Source organism: Oncorhynchus kisutch, linkage group LG18 (assembly GCF_002021735.2).
Source record: "Oncorhynchus kisutch isolate 150728-3 linkage group LG18, Okis_V2, whole genome shotgun sequence".
Taxonomy (NCBI): domain Eukaryota; kingdom Metazoa; phylum Chordata; class Actinopteri; order Salmoniformes; family Salmonidae; genus Oncorhynchus; species Oncorhynchus kisutch.
The window spans coordinates 73,142,324-73,166,272 of NC_034191.2; the positions used below are offsets into that span (position 1 = coordinate 73,142,324).

The 23,949-nt window shown below is 43.4% G+C and overlaps 1 protein-coding gene across 1 annotated transcript in view; it reads right to left on the reverse strand.

Moving 5' to 3' along the window:
- LOC109909823 (activin receptor type-2B) overlaps positions 1 to 23,949 on the reverse strand; it is a 53,914-nt gene that overhangs the window by 7,812 nt on the left and 22,153 nt on the right. Inside the window, exons 2-6 of the mRNA XM_031796750.1 lie at positions 13,828 to 14,035; positions 11,041 to 11,147; positions 4,895 to 5,043; positions 2,298 to 2,444; positions 2,072 to 2,215 (exon numbers count right to left, since the gene is read on the reverse strand). Coding sequence (XP_031652610.1) covers positions 2,072 to 2,215; positions 2,298 to 2,444; positions 4,895 to 5,043; positions 11,041 to 11,147; positions 13,828 to 14,035 — 755 coding nt within the window. The remainder of the gene's footprint in view (positions 1 to 2,071; positions 2,216 to 2,297; positions 2,445 to 4,894; positions 5,044 to 11,040; positions 11,148 to 13,827; positions 14,036 to 23,949) is intronic.

Genomic DNA, 23,949 nt, shown 5'->3' on the forward strand with positions numbered 1-23,949 from the left:
TTTTTCAACAGGACAATGAGACAACTCCAGGCTGTGTAAGGGCTATTTAACCAAGAAGGAGAGTGATGGAGTGCTGCTTCAGATGACCTGGCCTCCACAATCACCCAACCTCAACCCAATTGAGATGGTTTTGGATGAGTTGGACCACAGAGTGAAGGAAAAGCAGCCAACAAGTGCTCAGCATATGTGGGAACTCCTTCAAGACTGTTGGAAAAGCATTCCAGGTGAAGCTGGTTGAGAGAATTCCAAAAGTGTACAAATCTGTCAAGGCAAAGGGTGGCTACTTTGAAGAATCTCAAAAATATATTTTGAATTGTTTTCCACTTTTCCCACTTACTACATGATTCCATATGTGTTATGTCATAGTTTTGATGTATTCACTATTATTCTGCAACGTAGAAAAAAGTAAAAATATAGAAAACCCCTTGAATGAGTAGGTGTTCTAAAACTTTTGACCGGTAGAGTGAGTGTGGTTTATATAAACTCAGCAAAAAAATAAACGTCCCCCTTTCAGGACCCTGTCTTTCAAAGACAATTCGTAAAAATCTAATTAACTTCACAGATCTTCATTCTAAAGGGTTTAAACACTGTTTCACATGCTTGTTCAATGCACCATAAACAATTAAGGAACATGCACCTGTGGAACAGTCATTAAGACACTAACAGCTTACAGATGGTAGGCAATTAAGGTCACAGTTATGAAAACTTAGGACACTAAAGAGGCATTTCTACTGACTCTGAAAAACACAAAAAGAAAGATGCCCGGGGTCCCTGCTCATCTGCGTGAACGTGCCTTAGGCATGCTGCAAGGAGGCATGAGGACTGCAGATGTGGCCAGGGCAAGAAATTGCAATGTCCGTACTGTGAGACGCCTAAGACAGCGCCACAGTGAGACAGGACGGACAGCTGATCGTCCTCGCAGTGGCAGACCACGTGTAACAACACCTGCACAGGATCGGCACAGGATCAACAGGTACAGGTACAGGAAGGCAATAACAATTGCCCGAGCTACACCAGGAACGCACAATCTCTCCATCAGTGCTCAGACTGTCCGCAATAGGCGGAGAGAGGCTGGACTGAGGGCTTGTAGGCCTGTTGTAAGGCAGATCCTCACCAGACATCACCGGCAACAACATCGCCTATGGGGACAAACCCACCGTCGCTGGACCAGACAGGACTTTCAAAAGGTCGGATTCGCATTTATCATCACGGGAATGAGCGTTACACCGAGGCCTGTACTCTGGAGCGGGATCGATTTGGAGGTGGAGGGTCCGTCATAGTCTGGGGCGGTGTGTCACAGCATCATCGGACTGAGGGTGAGGGCTAGGGCCATTCCCCCCAGAAATGTACGGGAACTTGCAGGTGCCTTGGTGGAAGAGTGGGGTAACGTCTCACAGCAAGAACTGGCAAATCTGGTACAGTCCATGAGGAGGAGATGCACTGCAGTACTTAATGCAGCTGGTGGCCACACCAGATACTGACTTAGTTAGTTTTGATTTTGATCACCCATTTGTTTAGGGACACATTATTCCATTTCTGTTAGTCACATGTCTGTGGAACTTGTTCAGTTTGTGTCTCAGTTTATGTCTCATACACACATGCCTATTTTAATGTATTTTTTGTTTTTCTGAGTGCGCCCCATAAAAAAGTAGTGCCCGGTAACCTACACACATTTCATGCCTGTAGCTTGTTGTTATTGTCGGTCAATGACAGTGGCGCTACAGTCAGAGGCAACATGTGTAGAAAGTGAAGTGGGAGATTTCTAATCAACGCAAACTGGAATTTCAATCACGGAATTAAGTTGGCTAAATGAGAAGTAGTAGGCTGCAATGATCAACCAACAGGTAGGCTGTTGTTTAATATGAATAGAGTTGATGTAGACAAGGAGTGCAGCAAAATAGCCACAATTAGCCTTGTTAGCTAGCTAGCTGGCCAGCTTAGCTGGCTAGTGTAGCTAGATTGCTTCTTTATATCAATTTGATGCAGTCAAGCCAGACCAGATGAGATGTTAGAGAACCTAGCGCCTTAACACCTCTCCCTCCACCCCCGTTGCCCTACTCCTCCTTCTCACCCTCTGGTGGAACTCAGAGATGAGCCACAGCTCCATCTCCAGGTTGGTCCCGCGCTTCTCGGCTGCAATGTAGCGCAGCAGGTTCTCGTGCTTCATCCCCGGCGTGAGGAACACATCCCGCTCATTCATCCATGACTGCTTATCCTGTGGGAGGACACACAAACGTTACATCAACGCTTCAGAGGGTACACAGAGGGAACGTTACATCAACGCTTCAGCCACTTACCTGAATGGGGAAGACCTTGACAGCCACGTATTCGTTCATCATCTGGGCCTTCCACACACAGCCGAAGCGCCCCCTTGCCTTGATCTCAAGCAACTGCAGGGGTTTGAGCCCCACCAGGGGGGAAGGAGGGGGAACTAGGCCAGGATCCTGGTAGATAAATAGTTCAGAGGTCAGTACAGGTAAACACTGGGACATTACACTCAACAAGCCTATGAGGACCGAGTGCGGCTCACAACACACTTACGACTTCTATAATAACTGGAGCTTTGATATCAAATGAAAAACTTCTAAAACTCTGTTGCAAAACAGTCGAACTTTAAGAAAAACAAATAAGCCCAAGATTCTACACATGCTAAAGACTAACACTAATATACTACCAGCAATATACTAACAGTCCTATAGGGGGGACCTATATCACAGTGGTCCTATAAGAGGGACCTATATCACAGTGGTCCTATAGGGGGGACCTATATCACAGGGCAGTGGTCCTATAGGGGGGACCTATATCACAGGGCAGTGGTCCTATAGGGGGGACCTATATCACAGGGAAGTGGTCCTATAGGGGGGACCTATATCACAGTGGTCCTATAGGAGGGACCTATATCACAGTGGTCCTATAGGAGGGACCTATATCACAGTGGTCCTATAGGAGGGACCTATATCACAGTGGTCCTATAGGAGGGACCTATATCACAGTGGTCCTATAGGAGGGACCTATATCACAGTGGTCCTATAGGAGGGACCTATATCACAGTGGTCCTATAGGAGGGACCTATATCACAGTGGTCCTATAGGGGGGACCTATATCACAGTGATCCTATAGGGGGGACCTATATCACAGTGGTCCTATAGGGGGGACCTATATCACAGTGGTCCTATAGGAGGGACCTATATCACAGTGGTCCTATAGGAGGGACCTATATCACAGTGGTCCTATAGGGGGGACCTATATCACAGTGGTCCTATAGGGGGGACCTATATCACAGTGGTCCTATAGGGGGGACCTATATCACAGGGCAGTGGTCCTATAGGGGAGACCTATATCAGTGGTCCTATAGGAGGGACCTATATCACAGTGGTCCTATAGGAGGGACCTATATCACAGGGCAGTGGTCCTATAGGGGGGACCTATATCACAGGGCAGTGGTCCTATAGGGGGGACCTATATCACAGGGAAGTGGTCCTATAGGGGGGACCTATATCACAGTGGTCCTATAGGAGGGACCTATATCACAGTGGTCCTATAGGAGGGACCTATATCACAGGGCAGTGGTCCTATAGGGGGGACCTATATCACAGGGCAGTGGTCCTATAGGGGGGACCTATATCACAGGGAAGTGGTCCTATAGGGGGGACCTATATCACAGTGGTCCTATAGGAGGGACCTATATCACAGTGGTCCTATAGGAGGGACCTATATCACAGGGCAGTGGTCCTATAGGGGGGACCTATATCACAGGGCAGTGGTCCTATAGGGGGGACCTATATCACAGGGAAGTGGTCCTATAGGGGGGACCTATATCACAGTGGTCCTATAGGAGGGACCTATATCACAGTGGTCCTATAGGAGGGACCTATATCACAGTGGTCCTATAGGAGGGACCTATATCACAGTGGTCCTATAGGAGGGACCTATATCACAGTGGTCCTATAGGGGGGACCTATATCACAGTGGTCCTATAGGGGGGACCTATATCACAGTGGTCCTATAGGGGGGACCTATATCACAGTGGTCCTATAGGGGGGACCTATATCACAGGGCAGTGGTCCTATAGGGGAGACCTATATCAGTGGTCCTATAGGAGGGACCTATATCACAGTGGTCCTATAGGAGGGACCTATATCACAGGGCAGTGGTCCTATAGGAGGGACCTGTATCACAGGGCAGTGGTCCTATAGGAGGGACCTGTATCACAGGGCAGTGGTCCTATAGGAGGGACCTATATCATAGGGCAGTGGTCCTATAGGAGGGACCTGTATCACAGGGCAGTGGTCCTATAGGAGGGACCTATATCACAGGGCAGTGGTCCTATAGGAGGGACCTATATCACAGGGCAGTGGTCCTATAGGAGGGACCTATATCACAGTGCAGTGGTCCTATAGGAGGGACCTATATCACAGTGCAGTGGTCCTATAAGAGGGATCTATATCACAGTGCAGTGGCAGCCGACTACCTCTAGATGGCGGTGGTCATTAATAGAGGCTTTGCACGGTAGCTTAGGGGCTGCTAACAAGATGGCCTCCGAAGAAGAAGGGATAAAAGAGCGAGGAAGTGAAAGAATAGGAGTGAGAAATCACAAACAGGAAAGAGGTGGCACCACATAAGATAATTCAACAGCTACATTATCTCTACAGACAGAGAGAGCCAATACCACTGACAGACAGGAGGACCACAATGGACATAAGTGTTGACTTTGTGTTTTTAACCCTCAATGACTTTTTTGTGTGTAGTATTGATGTACTTGGCTGAAGCAAGTCGGCACGCATTTTAAATGTTTCAAATAAATTCATTAATTCAAAGACGAGTACAGAAGAGCGACGGGAAGCAAAACTGAACGAGACAGAGCTAATGAGATGGTCGGGGGAAACTGGCCGACCTCGTTGATGTCCACGTGGCCATAGGGCGGCTTGCGGTGGCGGTACATCCAGAAGGCCAGCAGCAGGGCCATGGAGAGCATGGTGATAGGCAGCAGTGAGTAGACCAGCACATTGAGTAGGGTGGGCGTGGGGGGAGGCGGCTTGATCACTGGAGGGACAGAGAGAACACAGTGTTACCGAGAGGAGCGAGAAAACAGTAATAGGTAGCTACAGTATTAGGTAGGTACAGTATTAGGCAGGTATATGAATAGGTAGGTACAGTATTAGGCACATATATGAATAGGTTGGTAAAGTATTAGGTAGGTACAGTATTGGGTAGGTACAGTATTAGTTAGGTATATGAATAGGTTGGTACAGTATTTGGTAGGTATATGAATAGGCTGGTACAGTATTTGGTAGGTGGAGTATTAGGTAGGTAGAGTATTAGCTAGGTACATTATTAGATAGGTACATTATTAGCTAGGTACAGTATTAGGCAGGTATATGAATAGGTAGGTACAGTATTAGGTAGGTACAGTATTAGGTAGGTACAGTATTAGGCAGGTATATGAATAGGTAGGTACAGTATTAGGCAGGTATATGAATAGGTAGGTACAGAATTAGGTAGGTACAGTATTAGGTAGGTATATGAATAGGTAGAGACAGTATTAGGCAGGTATAGTATTCGGTAGGTACAGTATTAGGCAGGTATATGAATAGGTAGGTACAGTATTAGGTAGGTATATGAATAGGCAGGTATATGATTAGGCAGGTACAGTATTAGGCAGGTACAGTATTAGGCAGGTACAGTATTAGGCAGGTACAGTATTAGGTAGGTATATGAATAGGTAGGTACAGTATTAGGCAGGTATATGAATAGGTAGGTAGAGTATTAGGTAGGTAGAGTATTAGGTAGGTATATGAATAGGTAGGTATAGGAATAGGTAGGTATATGATTAGGTAGGTACATTATTAGGCAGGTATATGAATAGGTAGGTACAGTATTAGGTAGGTATATGATTAGGTAGGTACATTATTAGGCAGGTACAGTATTAGGCAGGTACAGTATTAGGCAGGTATATGATTAGGCAGGTATATGAATAGGTAGAGACAGTATTAGGCAGGTATATGAATAGGTAGAGACAGTATTAGGCAGGTATATGAATAGGTAGAGACAGTATTAGGCAGGTATATGAATAGGTAGAGACAGTATTAGGCAGGTATATGAATAGGTAGAGACAGTATTAGGCAGGTATATGAATAGGTAGAGACAGTATTAGGCAGGTATATGAATAGGTAGAGACAGTATTAGGCAGGTATATGAATAGGTAGAGACAGTATTAGGCAGGTATATGAATAGGTAGAGACAGTATTAGGCAGGTATATGAATAGGTAGAGACAGTATTAGGCAGGTATATGAATAGGTAGAGACAGTATTAGGCAGGTATATGAATAGGTAGAGACAGTATTAGGCAGGTATATGAATAGGTAGAGACAGTATTAGGCAGGTATATGAATAGGTAGAGACAGTATTAGGCAGGTATATGAATAGGTAGGTACAGTATTAGGCAGGTATATGAATAGGTAGGTACACTATTAGGCAGGTATATGAATAGGTAGGTACACTATTAGGCAGGTACAGTATTAGGCAGGTATATGAATAGGTAGGTACACTATTAGGCAGGTATATGAATAGGTAGAGACACTATTAGGCAGGTATATGAATAGGTAGGTACAGTATTAGGCAGGTATATGAATAGGTAGGTACAGTATTAGGCAGGTATATGAATAGGTAGGTACAGTATTAGGCAGGTATATGAATAGGTAGAGACAGTATTAGGCAGGTATATGAATAGGTAGAGACAGTATTAGGCAGGTATATGAATAGGTAGAGACAGTATTAGGCAGGTATATGAATAGGTAGAGACAGTATTAGGCAGGTATATGAATAGGTAGAGACAGTATTAGGCAGGTATATGAATAGGTAGAGACAGTATTAGGCAGGTATATGAATAGGTAGAGACAGTATTAGGCAGGTATATGAATAGGTAGAGACAGTATTAGGCAGGTATATGAATAGGTAGGTACACTATTAGGTAGGTACAGTATTAGGCAGGTATATGAATAGGTAGGTACACTATTAGGCAGGTATATGAATAGGTAGGGACAGTATTAGGCAGGTATATGAATAGGTAGAGACAGTATTAGGCAGGTATATGAATAGGTAGGTACAGTATTAGACAGGTACAGTATTAGGTAGGTAGAGTATTAGGTAGGTATATGAATAGGTAGGTATAGGAATAGGTAGGTATATGATTAGGTAGGTACATTATTAGGCAGGTATATGAATAGGTAGGTACAGTATTAGGTAGGTATATGATTAGGTAGGTACAGTATTAGGCAGGTATATGATTAGGCAGGTATATGAATAGGTAGAGACAGTATTAGGCAGGTATATGAATAGGTAGAGACAGTATTAGGCAGGTATATGAATAGGTAGAGACAGTATTAGGCAGGTATATGAATAGGTAGAGACAGTATTAGGCAGGTATATGAATAGGTAGAGACAGTATTAGGCAGGTATATGAATAGGTAGAGACAGTATTAGGCAGGTATATGAATAGGTAGAGACAGTATTAGGCAGGTATATGAATAGGTAGAGACAGTATTAGGCAGGTATATGAATAGGTAGAGACAGTATTAGGCAGGTATATGAATAGGTAGAGACAGTATTAGGCAGGTATATGAATAGGTAGAGACAGTATTAGGCAGGTATATGAATAGGTAGAGACAGTATTAGGCAGGTATATGAATAGGTAGAGACAGTATTAGGCAGGTATATGAATAGGTAGAGACAGTATTAGGCAGGTATATGAATAGGTAGAGACAGTATTAGGCAGGTATATGAATAGGTAGAGACAGTATTAGGCAGGTATATGAATAGGTAGGTACAGTATTAGGCAGGTATATGAATAGGTAGGTACACTATTAGGCAGGTATATGAATAGGTAGGTACACTATTAGGCAGGTACAGTATTAGGCAGGTATATGAATAGGTAGGTACACTATTAGGCAGGTATATGAATAGGTAGAGACACTATTAGGCAGGTATATGAATAGGTAGGTACAGTATTAGGCAGGTATATGAATAGGTAGGTACAGTATTAGGCAGGTATATGAATAGGTAGGTACAGTATTAGGCAGGTATATGAATAGGTAGAGACAGTATTAGGCAGGTATATGAATAGGTAGAGACAGTATTAGGCAGGTATATGAATAGGTAGAGACAGTATTAGGCAGGTATATGAATAGGTAGAGACAGTATTAGGCAGGTATATGAATAGGTAGAGACAGTATTAGGCAGGTATATGAATAGGTAGAGACAGTATTAGGCAGGTATATGAATAGGTAGAGACAGTATTAGGCAGGTATATGAATAGGTAGAGAGTGATAGTAGGTACACTATTAGGTAGGTACAGTATTAGGCAGGTATATGAATAGGTAGGTACACTATTAGGCAGGTATATGAATAGGTAGGGACAGTATTAGGCAGGTATATGAATAGGTAGAGACAGTATTAGGCAGGTATATGAATAGGTAGGTACAGTATTAGACAGGTACAGTATTAGGTAGGTAGAGTATTAGGTAGGTATATGAATAGGTAGGTATAGGAATAGGTAGGTATATGATTAGGTAGGTACATTATTAGGCAGGTATATGAATAGGTAGGTACAGTATTAGGTAGGTATATGATTAGGTAGGTACAGTATTAGGCAGGTATATGATTAGGCAGGTATATGAATAGGTAGAGACAGTATTAGGCAGTATATGAATAGGTAGAGACAGTATTAGGCAGGTATATGAATAGGTAGAGACAGTATTAGGCAGGTATATGAATAGGTAGAGACAGTATTAGGCAGGTATATGAATAGGTAGAGACAGTATTAGGCAGGTATATGAATAGGTAGAGACAGTATTAGGCAGGTATATGAATAGGTAGAGACAGTATTAGGCAGGTATATGAATAGGTAGAGACAGTATTAGGCAGGTATATGATAGGTAGAGACAGTATTAGGCAGGTATATGAATAGGTAGAGACAGTATTAGGCAGGTATATGAATAGGTAGAGACAGTATTAGGCAGGTATATGAATAGGTAGAGACAGTATTAGGCAGGTATATGAATAGGTAGAGACAGTATTAGGCAGGTATATGAATAGGTAGAGACAGTATTAGGCAGGTATATGAATAGGTAGAGACAGTATTAGGCAGGTATATGAATAGGTAGAGACAGTATTAGGCAGGTATATGAATAGGTAGGTACAGTATTAGGCAGGTATATGAATAGGTAGGTACACTATTAGGCAGGTATATGAATAGGTAGGTACACTATTAGGTAGGTACAGTATTAGGCAGGTATATGAATAGGTAGGTACACTATTAGGCAGGTATATGAATAGGTAGAGACACTATTAGGCAGGTATATGAATAGGTAGGTACAGTATTAGGCAGGTATATGAATAGGTAGGTACAGTATTAGGCAGGTATATGAATAGGTAGGTACAGTATTAGGCAGGTATATGAATAGGTAGGTACACTATTAGGCAGGTATATGAATAGGTAGAGACAGTATTAGGCAGGTATATGAATAGGTAGGTACACTATTAGGCAGGTATATGAATAGGTAGAGACAGTATTAGGCAGGTATATGAATAGGTAGAGACAGTATTAGGCAGGTATATGAATAGGTAGAGACAGTATTAGGCAGGTATATGAATAGGTAGAGACAGTATTAGGCAGGTATATGAATAGGTAGGTACACTATTAGGTAGGTACAGTATTAGGCAGGTATATGAATAGGTAGGTACACTATTAGGCAGGTATATGAATAGGTAGGGACAGTATTAGGCAGGTATATGAATAGGTAGAGACAGTATTAGGCAGGTATATGAATAGGTAGGTACAGTATTAGACAGGTACAGTATTAGGTAGGTAGTAGGTACAGTATTAGGCAGGTACAGTATTAGGCAGGTATATGAATAGGCAGGTACAGTATTAGGTAGGTACAATATTAGGTAGGTACAGTATTAGGTAGGTATATGAATAGGTAGGTAGCGTATTAGGTAGGTATAGGAATAGGTAGGTATATGATTAGGTAGGTACAGTATTAGGCAGGTATATGAATAGGTAGGTACACTATTAGGCAGGTATATGAATAGGTAGGTACAGTATTAGGCAGGTATATGAATAGGTAGGTACACTATTAGGCAGGTATATGAATAGGTAGGTACACTATTAGGCAGGTATATGAATAGGTAGGTACAGTATTAGGCAGGTACAGTATTAGGTAGGTACACTATTAGGCAGGTATATGAATAGGTAGGTACACTATTAGGCAGGTACAGTATTAGGTAGGTACACTATTAGGCAGGTATATGAATAGGTAGGGACACAGTATTGTTTTCTCCTTTAAGCCCTGCTTTGACTTCAATGGACAAAAAGGTTTGCTGTCTAGATGTCTGTGTGCTCAATAATATCATTTTTGTGCTGTTATCCTGGGCAGAATTGCCCCTACCTTTTCAAGACTTGCAGTCTGCAAACAAGGGTTGTAATTCAATACTCGTGGCCTCTTGCACATTTCAGTCCATCATGTTTAAGACCCTACAATTCCCTTCTGTGGACCGTTTGGGAACAAAGTCAATAGTTAACCCTGGGTGAGGCCCGCGGAGCTTCCAACTCAACATATACCAACTTCCAGCTGGTATAGGTTTTACACTGATGTCAAATATAATATCAACCTACTGAGTTTCACTTCACACCAGCCAGGGGTTGGAATACCAAGATATCATAATAGTATGATACTATAGCAAAGCATATGATATTTGCTCTGAAACGAATGGAAGAAGCAGTGATTGGGAAAATCAAATACTCCAAAATGACGACAAAAGCCCATTCAGATACAGGTCAATATAAACTGTACATCTGACTAGCCCTTGAAAACTGAGTATGGGAGTGAACGTTGCAATTGAGATGTAGCCTAGCCATAGAGATATAACAATTAGAAGAGATGTTACTACTCAACTTCGTGTTCTGTGTTGGGTGGACCGGCGGACAGATCTATTTTCTATGGATGTAACAAAGAGACGGCGTCCTACAGGTCTACTTACTTGGTCCATTGACATCGGGCAGGTGGGTGAACCTCTCGTTGCAGAAGTTCCCCTCGCAGCAACAGAAGAAGACCTGAGGATTCTCCTCTGTCGCCACACACTCTTGCCTGAGAAAAGAAAGACAACATTGTAGCGACTGTCAAAGGGAAACACTTTAGTCTAGAGTAGAGAAGGGAGCACCTCAGCTTTCTGCTGACTTCAGTGCTTAAGAGGGCCTGTGGTTATTCCCTACGCTGGGTCGTGTTCAGAAGGTTCCGTTATGAAAAGCAGTGAAACAGGAAGGTTCTACCAGAAACTGCTCAATAAGAAACTCTGTTTTAATATCGTTTTCCGATACAAGACGTTCAGAAAAGCTTTGCCAGTGTGTACCCTAATGAACACGACCTGGCAACAGAATTAGGGCCTATGACCTGCTCAGACACCTAACTAACCCTTAGCTCCTCCTTCCTCCTCCTTCCGTTCCCATCCATCGCCATGCAGCGCTCACACTATTGACTTCTTGACCACTGTGGAGGACAGGAGGAGGGAGAGGACTGGCAGTGTCGCCATCATACTGCTGATGGGGCGCCGAGCACATCGGCCCGGGTCAGCGATGTGGTAGCCTGGCGGGTCATTGAGCAGTGTCCTCTCCCCTCAAAGAGCCAGAGCCAATGGCGAAGCCAGCCAGTCGACCCTGACAACACTGGAAGGAGGCCCAGGCGAAATGGAGGAGTCTCCTCAAGCTGTCCCGATATGAACACCAACTCCCAACAGTAGGATGGTTGTGATCATGATGCAAATTTGAAGATTGAGATTTTAAAGACATCCACTGTATGTCTAGACTAGAGGGTTCACTGACAACTGTTGCTTCCAGGATCAACTTACACACGATATGAAAGCATTTACATCAATGCATTCAAGGAACCTGGATTCCCGCAGGGTAATAAAGTGGGGCAAAAAAGTATTTAGTCAGCCACCAATTGTGCAAGTTCTCCCACTTAAAGTATTGAGATAAACTTTTGTTATTGACCAAATACTTATTTTCCACCATAATTTGCAAATAAATTCATAAAAAATCCTACAATGTGATTTTCTGGATATTTTTTTTCTCATTTTGTCTGTCATAGTTGAAGTGTACCTATGATGAAAATTACAGGCCTCTCTCATCTTTTTAAGTGGGAGAACTTGCACAATTGGTGGCTGACTAAATACTTGTTTGCCCCACTATATGTTGCACAGTTCATTCAGAACAGGACAGACCTCCTCACCGGTGGTGGCAAGATAACATATCTTTACCCAAGTCTAATCTACAACAGTCTCGAGCGTCTTCAACAGTCTCGAGCGTCTTCAACAGTCTCGAGCGTCTTCAACAGTCTCGAGCGTCTTCAACAGTCTCGAGCATCTTCAACAGTCTCGAGCGTCTTCAACAGTCTCGAGCGTCTTCAACAGTCTCGAGCGTCTTCAACAGTCTCGAGCGTTTCAAAAAAGCTTTTCAACTTAAGCCCGTCACGCACTTCGATGTTTGGTATTTCCAACATGCACCAGAGGATCTGCTCGTCTGCTATTTTAAGAAGTGGCGACCTCTAGTTTAAGCAACCTGGGATTGCTGGCGTTGCGTTTCAAGATCAGTCATTGTTGCTGGCCCACTTTCTCACTGGCAGTCTCGATGAGGGAATGGTTTCATACACAGCCTTTTCATGGTGAGAACTCACGCAGCTTTAGGATTGAGCTTGTAGAAAACCTCTGGTTAAATACCCCGAAACAAAAGCCCTTTATGTTACCTTGGCTCTTCTCATTCAACACTATAAAACACAACAATGTTCATTCTTTCCAAGTTGATCATTTAAACCCCATGTACACGTGTCTCACTCTGTAAACAACAATGCAGTGGATTGGTTTCAAAACCTTTTTTCTCCTCTATAATGTTTATGTGGGGAGAAGCGACTGTATTCAAGCTTCCCATCCGGATCCATCTATTCAACGATTTATCTGGGTCTTGGGAGAGAGGCCGGAAATAGATGGCAACGGCAAGCGGTTGAAAAATCTACAGCACCACTCCGCCTGACTTTTCCAGCGACAGCGAAGCCTTGGTTATGGAGCACCTACGGGACCCGCCGGGCGCAGGGCAACTGTATATTCCAGTTTGACAGAGAGACATTTAATATGGAGTCCATGCTTCTACGTCTGCATTGCTTACTGTTTGGGATTTGAGGCTTTCCAGATGTTGTCATCTGCTGATGTACAAAGGGCTTTAGAAAAACATTTGATGAGTAACACGTCCGATAGATGAAATGGAAACTAAAAATGTTCGATAACACAAGCGAAATGTCGAAGACAAGCTCGTGTGAGGTTGCACACACACACACATTCCAGATGTGAAGTCAATAGGCAGTAATGCTTGAGTGACAAATCCAACTGTGATTGTTAAAGTTGTATATACGGTCATATTTGATGGTTAGATTAACATAGTCATTATCGATCAGTGACGTATGGGGACCCCAATGAGCTTCATTCTAAACACTTGTTGAGGCATTGATCCCACTCGGGAAATGAAAACATTGAGCAGAAACCCACCTATACAACCATAGGGAACACACTGATTCCCACTCTTGGCCACAGCAGGGCCCATATTCATAAAGAGCGGAAGAGTAGGAGTGCTGGATGCCAGCACAGCACTCCTACTCTCAGACTTTGTGAATACATCCCAGGACTCCAGTCTTTAAGGCAGAGGAAGGCAGCTCATCTAATCTACAACTCAACAGTATTATATAGGGCCTTGCTCAAGGGCACAACGGTAGGAGATTTGACCTGTCGTAGCAGTTGAAGTCGTCCAGCCAGCAGCCCTTCTTCACCAGCTCGATGGTACCAGAGTTGTTGCGCCAGGAGGCGTAGCAGTGCAACCTCTTGTCCTTCTCACCCTCACAGCTCTCTACCCCGCTCTGGTTGGTCTTCTCGATCTCATAGTTCACGTTATAGAACAAGCACTCCCGTGTGTCCACCTCGCCATGGCTTGGTCCTGTCACAGAGAGAAAGATGAGGATGCACTAGTTTAGTCAAGCATTAGAAGAATACCATTAGCCCAGATTAAATACACACTATAACCTATCATTTACGCACTCAAAACCCAGAGCTGTGTTTGGTACAACTGTCGTCTCAGAAGTTCCACATCTAGACGTAAACAATCACAAAATATGCTCTCCTTTAAATACAACCAAATATGCAAGTCAAGATTGAGAAATGAACTAAAAGATCAGGACCAATCAAGAATCACAGATGACGTATCAAACACCTCAATCCCTGTGTGTCAAGGGGTTTGGGAAAAGAACAGTTTGATACTGAAGCACAACCGAAAGGAGGGGATTCTCCTGTATGGCGTAGTGTGGTAAAGTAGCGGTGATTGGTGTGGTGAGTGGCAGCGTGTTTGACGAAGACATGGCACACGGCATCGCAAATAGAAGCACATAGACGCCTCCCTGCAGCGCAACAGAAACTCGGCTTGCTTTACTCTTGTCAAAACACCACTCGAGACTTTACTCATGCCTTATTTTGATAACAGGGAACAGGGAGGTGATATTTTCTGACGATGAAACCAGAGTACGTGCCGAAAGAGAGAGCGAGAGAAGTAGAGAGAAGGAGAGAGAGAGAGAGAGAAGGAGAGAGAAGTAGAGAGAAGAGAGAGAGAAGTAGAGAGAGAGTTGAGAGAGAGAGAGTTGAGAGAGAGAGAGTTGAGAGAGAGAGAGTTGAGAGAGAGAGTTGAGAGAGAGAGTTGAGAGAGAGTGAGAGAAGTAGAGTAGTTTAGAGGAGAGAGAAAGAGAAGTAGAGTAGTTTAGACGAGAGAGAGAGAGCGGGAGTGAGAGAAATGGTGGGGAAGGGGGAGAGAGGATGTTTATGGTAAGGAAGGATTGTACACAGACTGAAGGCATGTCGACTGCAGCGTTTGCCAGCTCACAAAGAAGCATCAGCACTGAACAGTTTTCCATGACAGAAGAAAGACATGCTGGAGGAAGAACACATTAAAAACCTGTGGCAAACCAAATGAGCTTGAGGGGGGAAAAAAATCTACCTTTTCAGCACCCAAAAGCCATTTGACCAACCTTTTCAGCTCAAAGGTTTAACAGCTAGTGGGAGTCCATAGCAACAATCCCCAGAGCCATACAGGCCTTAGGCTATCTCTGCATTTCCTGGAATATTACAATGGCAGCTTGACAAGGGCAGCATATCCTTGCCATGGCAGAGGAGAGAAAGGTCATCAGGGAGATAACCTTGGTGATGTGTGTGAATAGAGACAAAAGAGAGAGAAAAACACTCCTTGTTCCAAAAAAAACTGCCTAAAATAACAGCCTGAAGAAGAGCTCCTCTTCCCCTCCCTGCTGGAGCAATGGAGAGAGGATGAGCGGCACAGTGAGAGAGAGAGAGAGAGAGAGGATGAGCGGCACAGTGAGAGAGAGAGAGAAGCTGATCGAGAGAGTAATATAGGTGAGAGAGAGAGGGTGAGCGAGGAAGTGTGAAAGAGCATGAGAGAGAATGAGGGTGAATGAGCGGTTGCACGAGGGAGTGAGATGCTGAGTGACTGAGGAGAGTGAGTGAGAGAAAGTGAGCAAGGGAGTGTGAGATGCTGAGTGACTGAGGAGAGTGAGAGAGAGAAGGTGAGCGGGGGAGTGAGATGCTAAGTGACTGAGGAGTGAGTGAGAGAGAAGGTGAGCGAGGGAGTGAGATGCTGAGTGACTGAGGAGAGTGAGTGAGAGAGAAGGTGAGCGAGGGAGTGAGATGCTGAGTGACTGAGGAGAGTGAGTGAGAGAGGAGGTGAGCGAGGGAGTGGGAAAATGTGAGACAAGATGAGTGAGGGAGAGAGAGAGGGTGAACGGGGGAAAGAGGGTGCATGAGGGAGTGAGAAAAGGTGAACACAAATTTGACAGCGCCGACCATGGCCAATCTGTGCATTAACCATCACTAGGCAATGGGAAATGTGGGAGTATACACCTTTACCCTGCTCTCCCAGACAAAGCCTTGTATAACTCACCTTGTGGAGGAGGAATTCAGTCACATTCAAAATCCAATTTTCCTTAACCTCAAAACCGGACCCTAACCCCATAACCTAACCCAAGCTCGTAACCCTAAACCTAATTGTAACCCTAAAACTCATTTTAACCCTAAACTCCCTAGAAATAGCATTTGACCTTGTGGGGACAAACAAAATGTCCCCCAAAATGTTTACTACTCTTGTGGGGATTTTGGTCCCCACAAGTATAGTTAAACACATCCACACACACACACCTGGTGTACATAAACACCTACAGCAGAAACACACACACTCCAGCAGCAGTGTCAGACTGGGAACAGGGAGCTTGGTGCCAATGTCCTGCTCATGTTGCTGCACGACGGCTTGAATACTAAAAACCCTGCTGCCTCAGCAATGGACACTTCTCAATGATCAGGAGCTGAATTTGCAGGGTTCCATGGGAATATTAAAGCTAATGGCGACAGCGGATGTCAGGAGCAACCAAAAGGAAATGTGTGTTCAAAAAGCCATTGTTTCAGGTGCATGTTACAACCACATTGGGCAATATAATTAGTCTGTTACCAGAGTTTTACTGGCCCACATAGAGTATGGCTGGCGACAATGATTTGAATGGGCTAATTCACGACATAACCAACCCCTCTATGAAAAGAAAAAAGAAAAGTGTGCTTATGATCATTGGTGGTCTTAAAAAAGACACTTAATTCAGATGCCATAAAAGGCAAGTAAACCAATCCCAGGCCTCACTAGAGGAGATGTCAGAGAGAGGCAAGCCGCTTCCTAGTTGATGGAAAAAGGCAGTGGATCATCATAGCCATTCAAACAGCTTTATCCTGCTTCAGGCACAAGATTTAAAAAAGAGGAACCATCTGTATCTAGCACTCAGGAGCAAGCAGATCTTCGGCACTTCATACAGCACATCTTGTTCAGTACCAACTGCCTCAAGAGCGGGGAATGACTTAGCCCCCCCCAACAACAACAAAAAACTTTCCCAAGAAGAGGAAATGTCAGTACAATGTTCAATCTTAGCTGACAAGCGACATTTCAATCTGAACTGGCCAAACCAAACACTGCTATTTATCCACAGCAGTTGGTGAGCTCTGGGGCTAAATAGAGGTTCCAGAGCAAATACTCAATCAGCAACCAATTCACATTCAAATGAGGCAAATTCCCTTCACATGCCACACCTTCATCAAGCTAAAGGAGAAACTCCTAATTCAGTTATCCAAAAGCACAGCAACACCAAATACTTATTTCCCTCTTGTTTTCCACATAACAATGACTATGAACTACAAACTATGAATCATCAAGACTTGATAAATCAACCTCAAACTCTAAGACTTTGTTGTTTATCGTAAGCTTAAATATGGAAAAGTTTTAATGTGGTCATAGCATGGATCATTCATTTTGAATTTTAGGACCCCTGTATGTTATAAAAAGAAGAAAAAAAGAAAAGAAAAAAGAATATATATATATATAGTACCAGTCATATGTTTGGACACACCTACAGTCGTGGCCAAAAGTTTTGAGAATGACAGAACTACTCATTTTCAAAGTCTGCTGCCTCCGTTTGTATGATGGCAATTTGCACATACTCCCGAATGTTATGAAGAGTGATCAGATGAATTGCAATTAAATGCAAAGTCCCTCTTTGCCATGCAAATGAACCCCCCAAAAACATTTCCGCTGCATTTCAGCCCTGCCACAAAAGGACCAGCTGACATCATGTCAGTGATTCTCTCTTTAACACAGGTGTGAGTGTTGACGAGGACAAGGCTGGAGATCACTCTGGCCATGATGATTGAGTTCAAATAACAGACTGGAAGCTTCAAAAGGAGGGTGGTGCTTGGAATCATTGTTCTACCTCTGTTAACCATGGTTATCTGCAAGGAAACACGTGCCGTCATCATTGATTGTTGTGAAGAAGGCTTCAGGACACTCAAGAAAGTCCAGCAAGCGCCAGGACTGTCTCCTAAAGTTGATTCAGCTGCGGGATCAGGGCACCACCAGTACAGAGCTTGCTCAGGACTGGCAGCAGGCAGGTGCGAGTGCATCTGTACGCACAGTGAGGAGAAGACTTTTGGAGGATGGTCTGGAAAAACATTAGGGACAGCCTGATATTCCGCAAAAGGTACAGGGATTGGACTGCTGAGGACTGGGGTAAAGTCATGTTCTCTGATGAATCCCCTTTCCGAAGACAAGGTGAGCGCTACCATCAGTCCTGTGTCATGCCAACAGTAAAGCATCCTGAGACCATTCATGTGTGGGGTTGCTTCTCAGCCAAGGGAGTGGGCTCACTCACAATTTTGTCTAAGAACACAGCCATGAATAAAGAATGGTACCAACACATCCTCCGAAAGCAACTTCTCCCAACGATCCAGGAACAGTTTGGTGATGAACAATGCCTTTTCCAGCATGATGGAGCGCCTTGCCATAAGGCAAAAGTGATAACTAATTGGCTCGGGGAACAAAACATCTATATTTTGGGTCCATGGCCAGGAAACTACCCAGATCTTAATCCAATTGAGAACTTGTGGTTAATCCTCAAGAGGCGGGTGGACAAACAAAAACACACAAATTCTGACAAACTCCAAGCATTGATTATGCAAGAATGGGCTGCCATCAGTCAGAATATGGCCCAGAAGTTAATTGACAGTATGCCAGGGCGGATTGCAGAGGTCTTGAAAAAGAAGGGTCAACAATGCAAATATTGACTCTGCATCAACTTCATGTAATTGTCAACAAAAGCCATTGACACTTATGAAATGCTTGTAATTATACTTCAGTATTCCATAGTAACATCTGACAAAAATAGCTAAACACACTGAAGCAGCAAACTTTGTGAAAATTAATATTTGTGTCATTCTCAAAACTTTTGGCCACGGCTGTACTCATTCCAGGCTTTTTCTTTATATTTACTATTTTCTACATTGTAGAATAATAGTGAATACATCAACATGATTGAATAACACATATGGAATCATGTAGTAAGCAACAACAAAAAAAGTCTTAAATAAAAATGGATTTTATATTTGAGATTCTTAAAAGTTGCCACCCTATCTTTAAAGACAGCTTTGTACACTCTTGGCATTCTCTCAACCAGCCTCATGAGGTAGTCACCTGGAATGCATTTCAATTATCAGGTGTGCCTTGTTAAAAGTTAATTTGTGGGAATTTCTTTCCTTCTTAATGCGTTTGAGCCAAATCAGTTGTGTTGTGACAAGGTAGGGGTGGTTTACAGAAGATGGTCTTTTACCAAATCGGACTAAGTCCACATTATGGAAAGAACAGCTCAAATAATCAAAAAGAAATGGCAGTCAATCACTACTTTAAGCTCTCTGGTGTAGGGGGCAGTATTTTGACATCCGGATGGAAAGCGTGCCAAAAGTAAACTCCCTGCTACTCAGGCCCAGAAGCTAGGATATGCATATAATTGGTAGATTTAGATAGAAAACACTCTAAGGTTTCTAAAACTGTTACAATAATGTCTGAGTATAACAGAACTGATATGGCAGGCAAAACCCAGAGGAAAAACCATCCCCCAAAAATAAATTCAGCTTACCACTATTTTCAATGGCTAGTATTTTAATAATAAGGCCAAGTCCTCCCAGATTGCAGTTCCTATGGCTTCCACTAGATGTCAACAGTCTTTAGAAAGAGTTTCAGGATGGGTTTTGGAAAAATGACCCAGAAATTGTAGTTTTTCTAGGTGGCTCCCATTGTGGCTGTAGTGTTTCTAAGCGCGTGGAGGAAAGCGCATTCTTTCTTATTTATCTCCGGTAATGAACATACTATTCTCCGTCTTAATTTTGATAGTTTATTTGCATATAAGGATACCTAAAGGTTTGATTATAAACGCTGTTTGACTTGTTTGGAAAAGTGTATTAGTAACGTTTGGGATTCATTTTGATGGAGGGAAACTGGGTGGATTATTGACTGAAGCGTGCCAGGATATGAAGAAGAACATTATCGAACAAAAGGACCATTTGTGATGTAACTGGGACCTTGTGGAGTGCCAACAGATGAAGATCAAAAGGTAAGGCATTTTTTATATCGCCATTTCTGACTTTTGTGTCGCAACTGCCTGGTTGAAATATGAAATATTTTCATGCTTTTGTATGCGGGGCGCTGTCCTCAGATAATCACATGGTTTGCTTTCGCCGTAAAGCCTTTTTGAAATCTGACACAGTGGCTGGATTAACAAGAAGTTAAGCTTTATTTTGATGTATAACACATATTTGTAAGAATTATTTTTGAATTTCGCGCCCCCCAATTTCACTGGATGTTGGTCAGGTGGGACGCTACCATCCCACGTACCCTAGAGAGGTTTAAGAGATGGTCAGTCAATGCAGAAAAAGAAACGTTCAAAGTTTTTTATATTAAGTGATTGCGATTTAATTCGATTTTCAAACCATTTTGCTTGATTCATTATGGGTAGATGTCTGACAACAAACAATAGTTTCATCAGTTTAAATTCACTGAACATTACACTAAGATGACTCTGGCACAACAATCTAGGCCTAAGCATGTCACCCATGCTCCCTCACCTTCCAAATAATTGTTAAAGCGCGAGAAGAGCAGATCAATCTAGATATCACCGAGTGAAATGAACCAAGCGTGTTTATCGCAAACCAAAAGGCAGTCCCAAAAACTGAGCTCGAAATAAGAGGTTTTTCAGCTATAGAGGCCTATTCCCAGGAACCCTGCACCATGGCAGCGATTCAAAGCGGAAGAAAAAGCAGTGGATCTTCGAAGCAGACTCTTTCATAAAGACGGAGAAAGGAAAAAAAGTCTGGAAGTCATTTCATATGGCCCATAAACGGCATCTGTCTGCACTACTGTGCACACACACGGGGCCACAGGAACAGACCGAGGCACAACTGCGAGCGGTGCACCCGCATTTGTTCCAAGGACCCTGGTCTGTAATTAGAAGCAGAACTTGGCCTACCGCAAGAACACAGCGGCTTTATCACACAAAACAAATTGAGGTCTTCTCCACTTGCCTTCGAGGCTTGTTTGCTGTATAAACAACAAAGGAATTATATTATGTTGCATCTTTATTTTGTTGGGATATCTGCAACCCCAGAATGAGCTATGAATTGGACATTTTTTGGTCCGTTCTGTGGCTGGGTACTCGAAGCTTTCGAACTAACAGTATAGGAGACATTTCTGAACTAAACTGTTCATTTTGATAATAGGCCTACATAAAAGAAAACATCACAATGTATGAGAAACATACAACATAGCCAATACAAAGACGACACTGAATCATGCTTCGAGGGAAATGTCTCAACATTTGTATCAAAACAATCAAAACATAGTAGGCTTCCAACTTCATTCTTACTTAAAATGTGAAATCTCATTCATCAAGCAAATGTGTGAGACAACAAACACAGGGGAAAAGGCAACTTTTATCAAGCCCATAAATTCCTGTAAAGATGAAGTCATTAGCTGCCTCTACGTCAACTACCATAACTGTTGTGTACATTCCACCTCAGGACAAAAAAAATAACAAGCTGGCACTTAACCAACTGTACAAGGCTATAAACAATCCAGGAAAATAACACGCTGGCACTTAACCAACTGTACAAGGCTATAAACAATCCAGGAAAATAACACGCTGGCACTTAACCAACTGTACAAGGCTATAAACAATCCAGAAAAATAACACGCTGGCACTTAACCAACTGTTCCAGTCGGTAATGCCCACATGTTAAGATGACCACTATCATTCCTGTTCCCAAGTACTCTAAGGCTTCAAATCAAATCTTATTGGTCACACACACATATTTAGCCAATGTTATTATGGATGTAGCGAAATGCTTGTCATGCCACAATGACTACCACCCTGTAGCACTCACATCTGTAGTCATGAAGTGCTTTGAGAGGTTAGTTATGATTCACATCAACTCCACCATCCCAGATACCCTAGACCCACTCCAATTTGCATACCACCCCAAAAGAGATTAGATTACGCAATCTCAATTGCTCTCCACACTGCCTTCACCCACCTAGATAAGAGGAATACATACATATGTGAGAATGCCGTTCATTGACTACAGCATTCAACACTATTGTCCCCTCCATGCTCATCACTAAGCTTAGTACTGGGACTGATCACCTCCCCCTGCAACTGGATCCTGGACTTCCTGATGGGTCGACCCCAGGTGGTGGGGGTAGGCAACATCACCTCAACACAGGGGCCCCCACAGGGGTGTGTGCTTGGTCCCCTCCTGTACTCTCTGTTCACCCACGACTGCGTGTCCATACACGACTCCAACACCAAGTTTGCTGACCCTGATCAGCGGCGACGATGAGTCAGCCTACATGGAGGTCAGTGACCTGACAGTGTGGTGCCAAAGCAACAACCTCTCCCTCAACATCAGTAAGACCAAGGAGCTGATCGTGGACTACAGGAAACTGTGAGCACGTCACCACCCACATCGAGGAGCTGCAGTGGAGTAGGTCGAGAGCTTCAAGTTCCTCGGTACTTTAAACAAAAATAAACACTTAAAATGGTTTAAACACATGTGCACAGTTGTGAAGAAGGTGTGACAGCGCCTCAGCCCCCTCAGGAGGTTGAACAAGTTTGGCATGGGCCCTCAAATCCTCAAAAAGTTATACAGCTGTACCATTGAGAGCATCTTGACTGGCTGCATCACTGCCTGTTATGGCAATAACACCGCCGTCGAGTGCATGGCGCTACAGAGGGTATTGCGGACAGCCCAGTACATCACTGGGGCCAAGCTACCTGCCATCCAAGACATCTCTATCAGGCGGTGTGGAAGGAAGGCCCAGAAAATGGTTAAAGATTCCAACCACCCAAGCCAAAGACTATTATCTGTGCTTCCGCACGGCAGGCAGTATCCTTACTGACCTTTCAGTTTTGCACTGTCTCTATGCACACTCTCAGAGCCCTACACACTCACTCCATCATCTGTTCACTCACACATAATATGCACATACATTTATAGTGACTGTACACACACACACACACACACACACACACACACACACACACACACTGCTGCTACTCTGTTTATGTTCTATCCTGTTGTACATCCACAGCCTTTTCTGAAATCTGTACACAATGTAATGTTGACCTGGCCTAAACTTGTAGGCCCTATAAGGTGAAGCCCATATCCAACCCTTAATGATAGCGTGCCTAAGGCTTAAATATCTGGGTGACATTCAGTAGGGCAAACTGTAGAAAAACATGTAACTTAAAAATAAAATTAGGCCTCTCTGTTGTTATTGGATGAGCTCAACTTGGCTAGAAATTTCCAGGGACCTCCCGATACGGTAATATCACGATGCGATCACGATAGTTAGGTGCCGATACGATATGTATTACAATTCTATATGTATCACGACTCATGATTCTATATATTGCGATTTAATTTTGTGTTTGAATATTTCTCACTGTATGTCTGCTGCAGAGAGGACAAGAGAGCCATTAAAAAAAACAAGTTGTTTTGATCAGTCATGGAAATAAAAGTGCTGAAAACACGTTGGTTCACTATTTAAAAGGGTTGAGGTCAAACTATAGAGAGAAATACCAGAGTTTTGGCGCAGGTACAGCAGACTAGACTTACCCAACGTTAGCTACCCAAAGAACGAACGTTCAAGAGTCATCCATTACCTCAAAAGGTCACGTCACTACCGAGGTAGTTTTAGCCCCAAGGAGAGTTTTAGCCCCAAAACATCAATGCAAGACATGCTAATAATTCAGCTGGCTCACTAGCAGGCCATCTAAGCATTAAAAGATCCTGCTCCAGCCACAACTCTCTGCGGATCCGGAATTTAAAAACGTGAACCAGATTACTTTTCCTTGCCACGGAGAGCCGGAAAATGGCGCCAGGTGGCTCAGAATGGGAAATGGGCTGCCATAAGAGAGGGGCCCCCTACTGAGA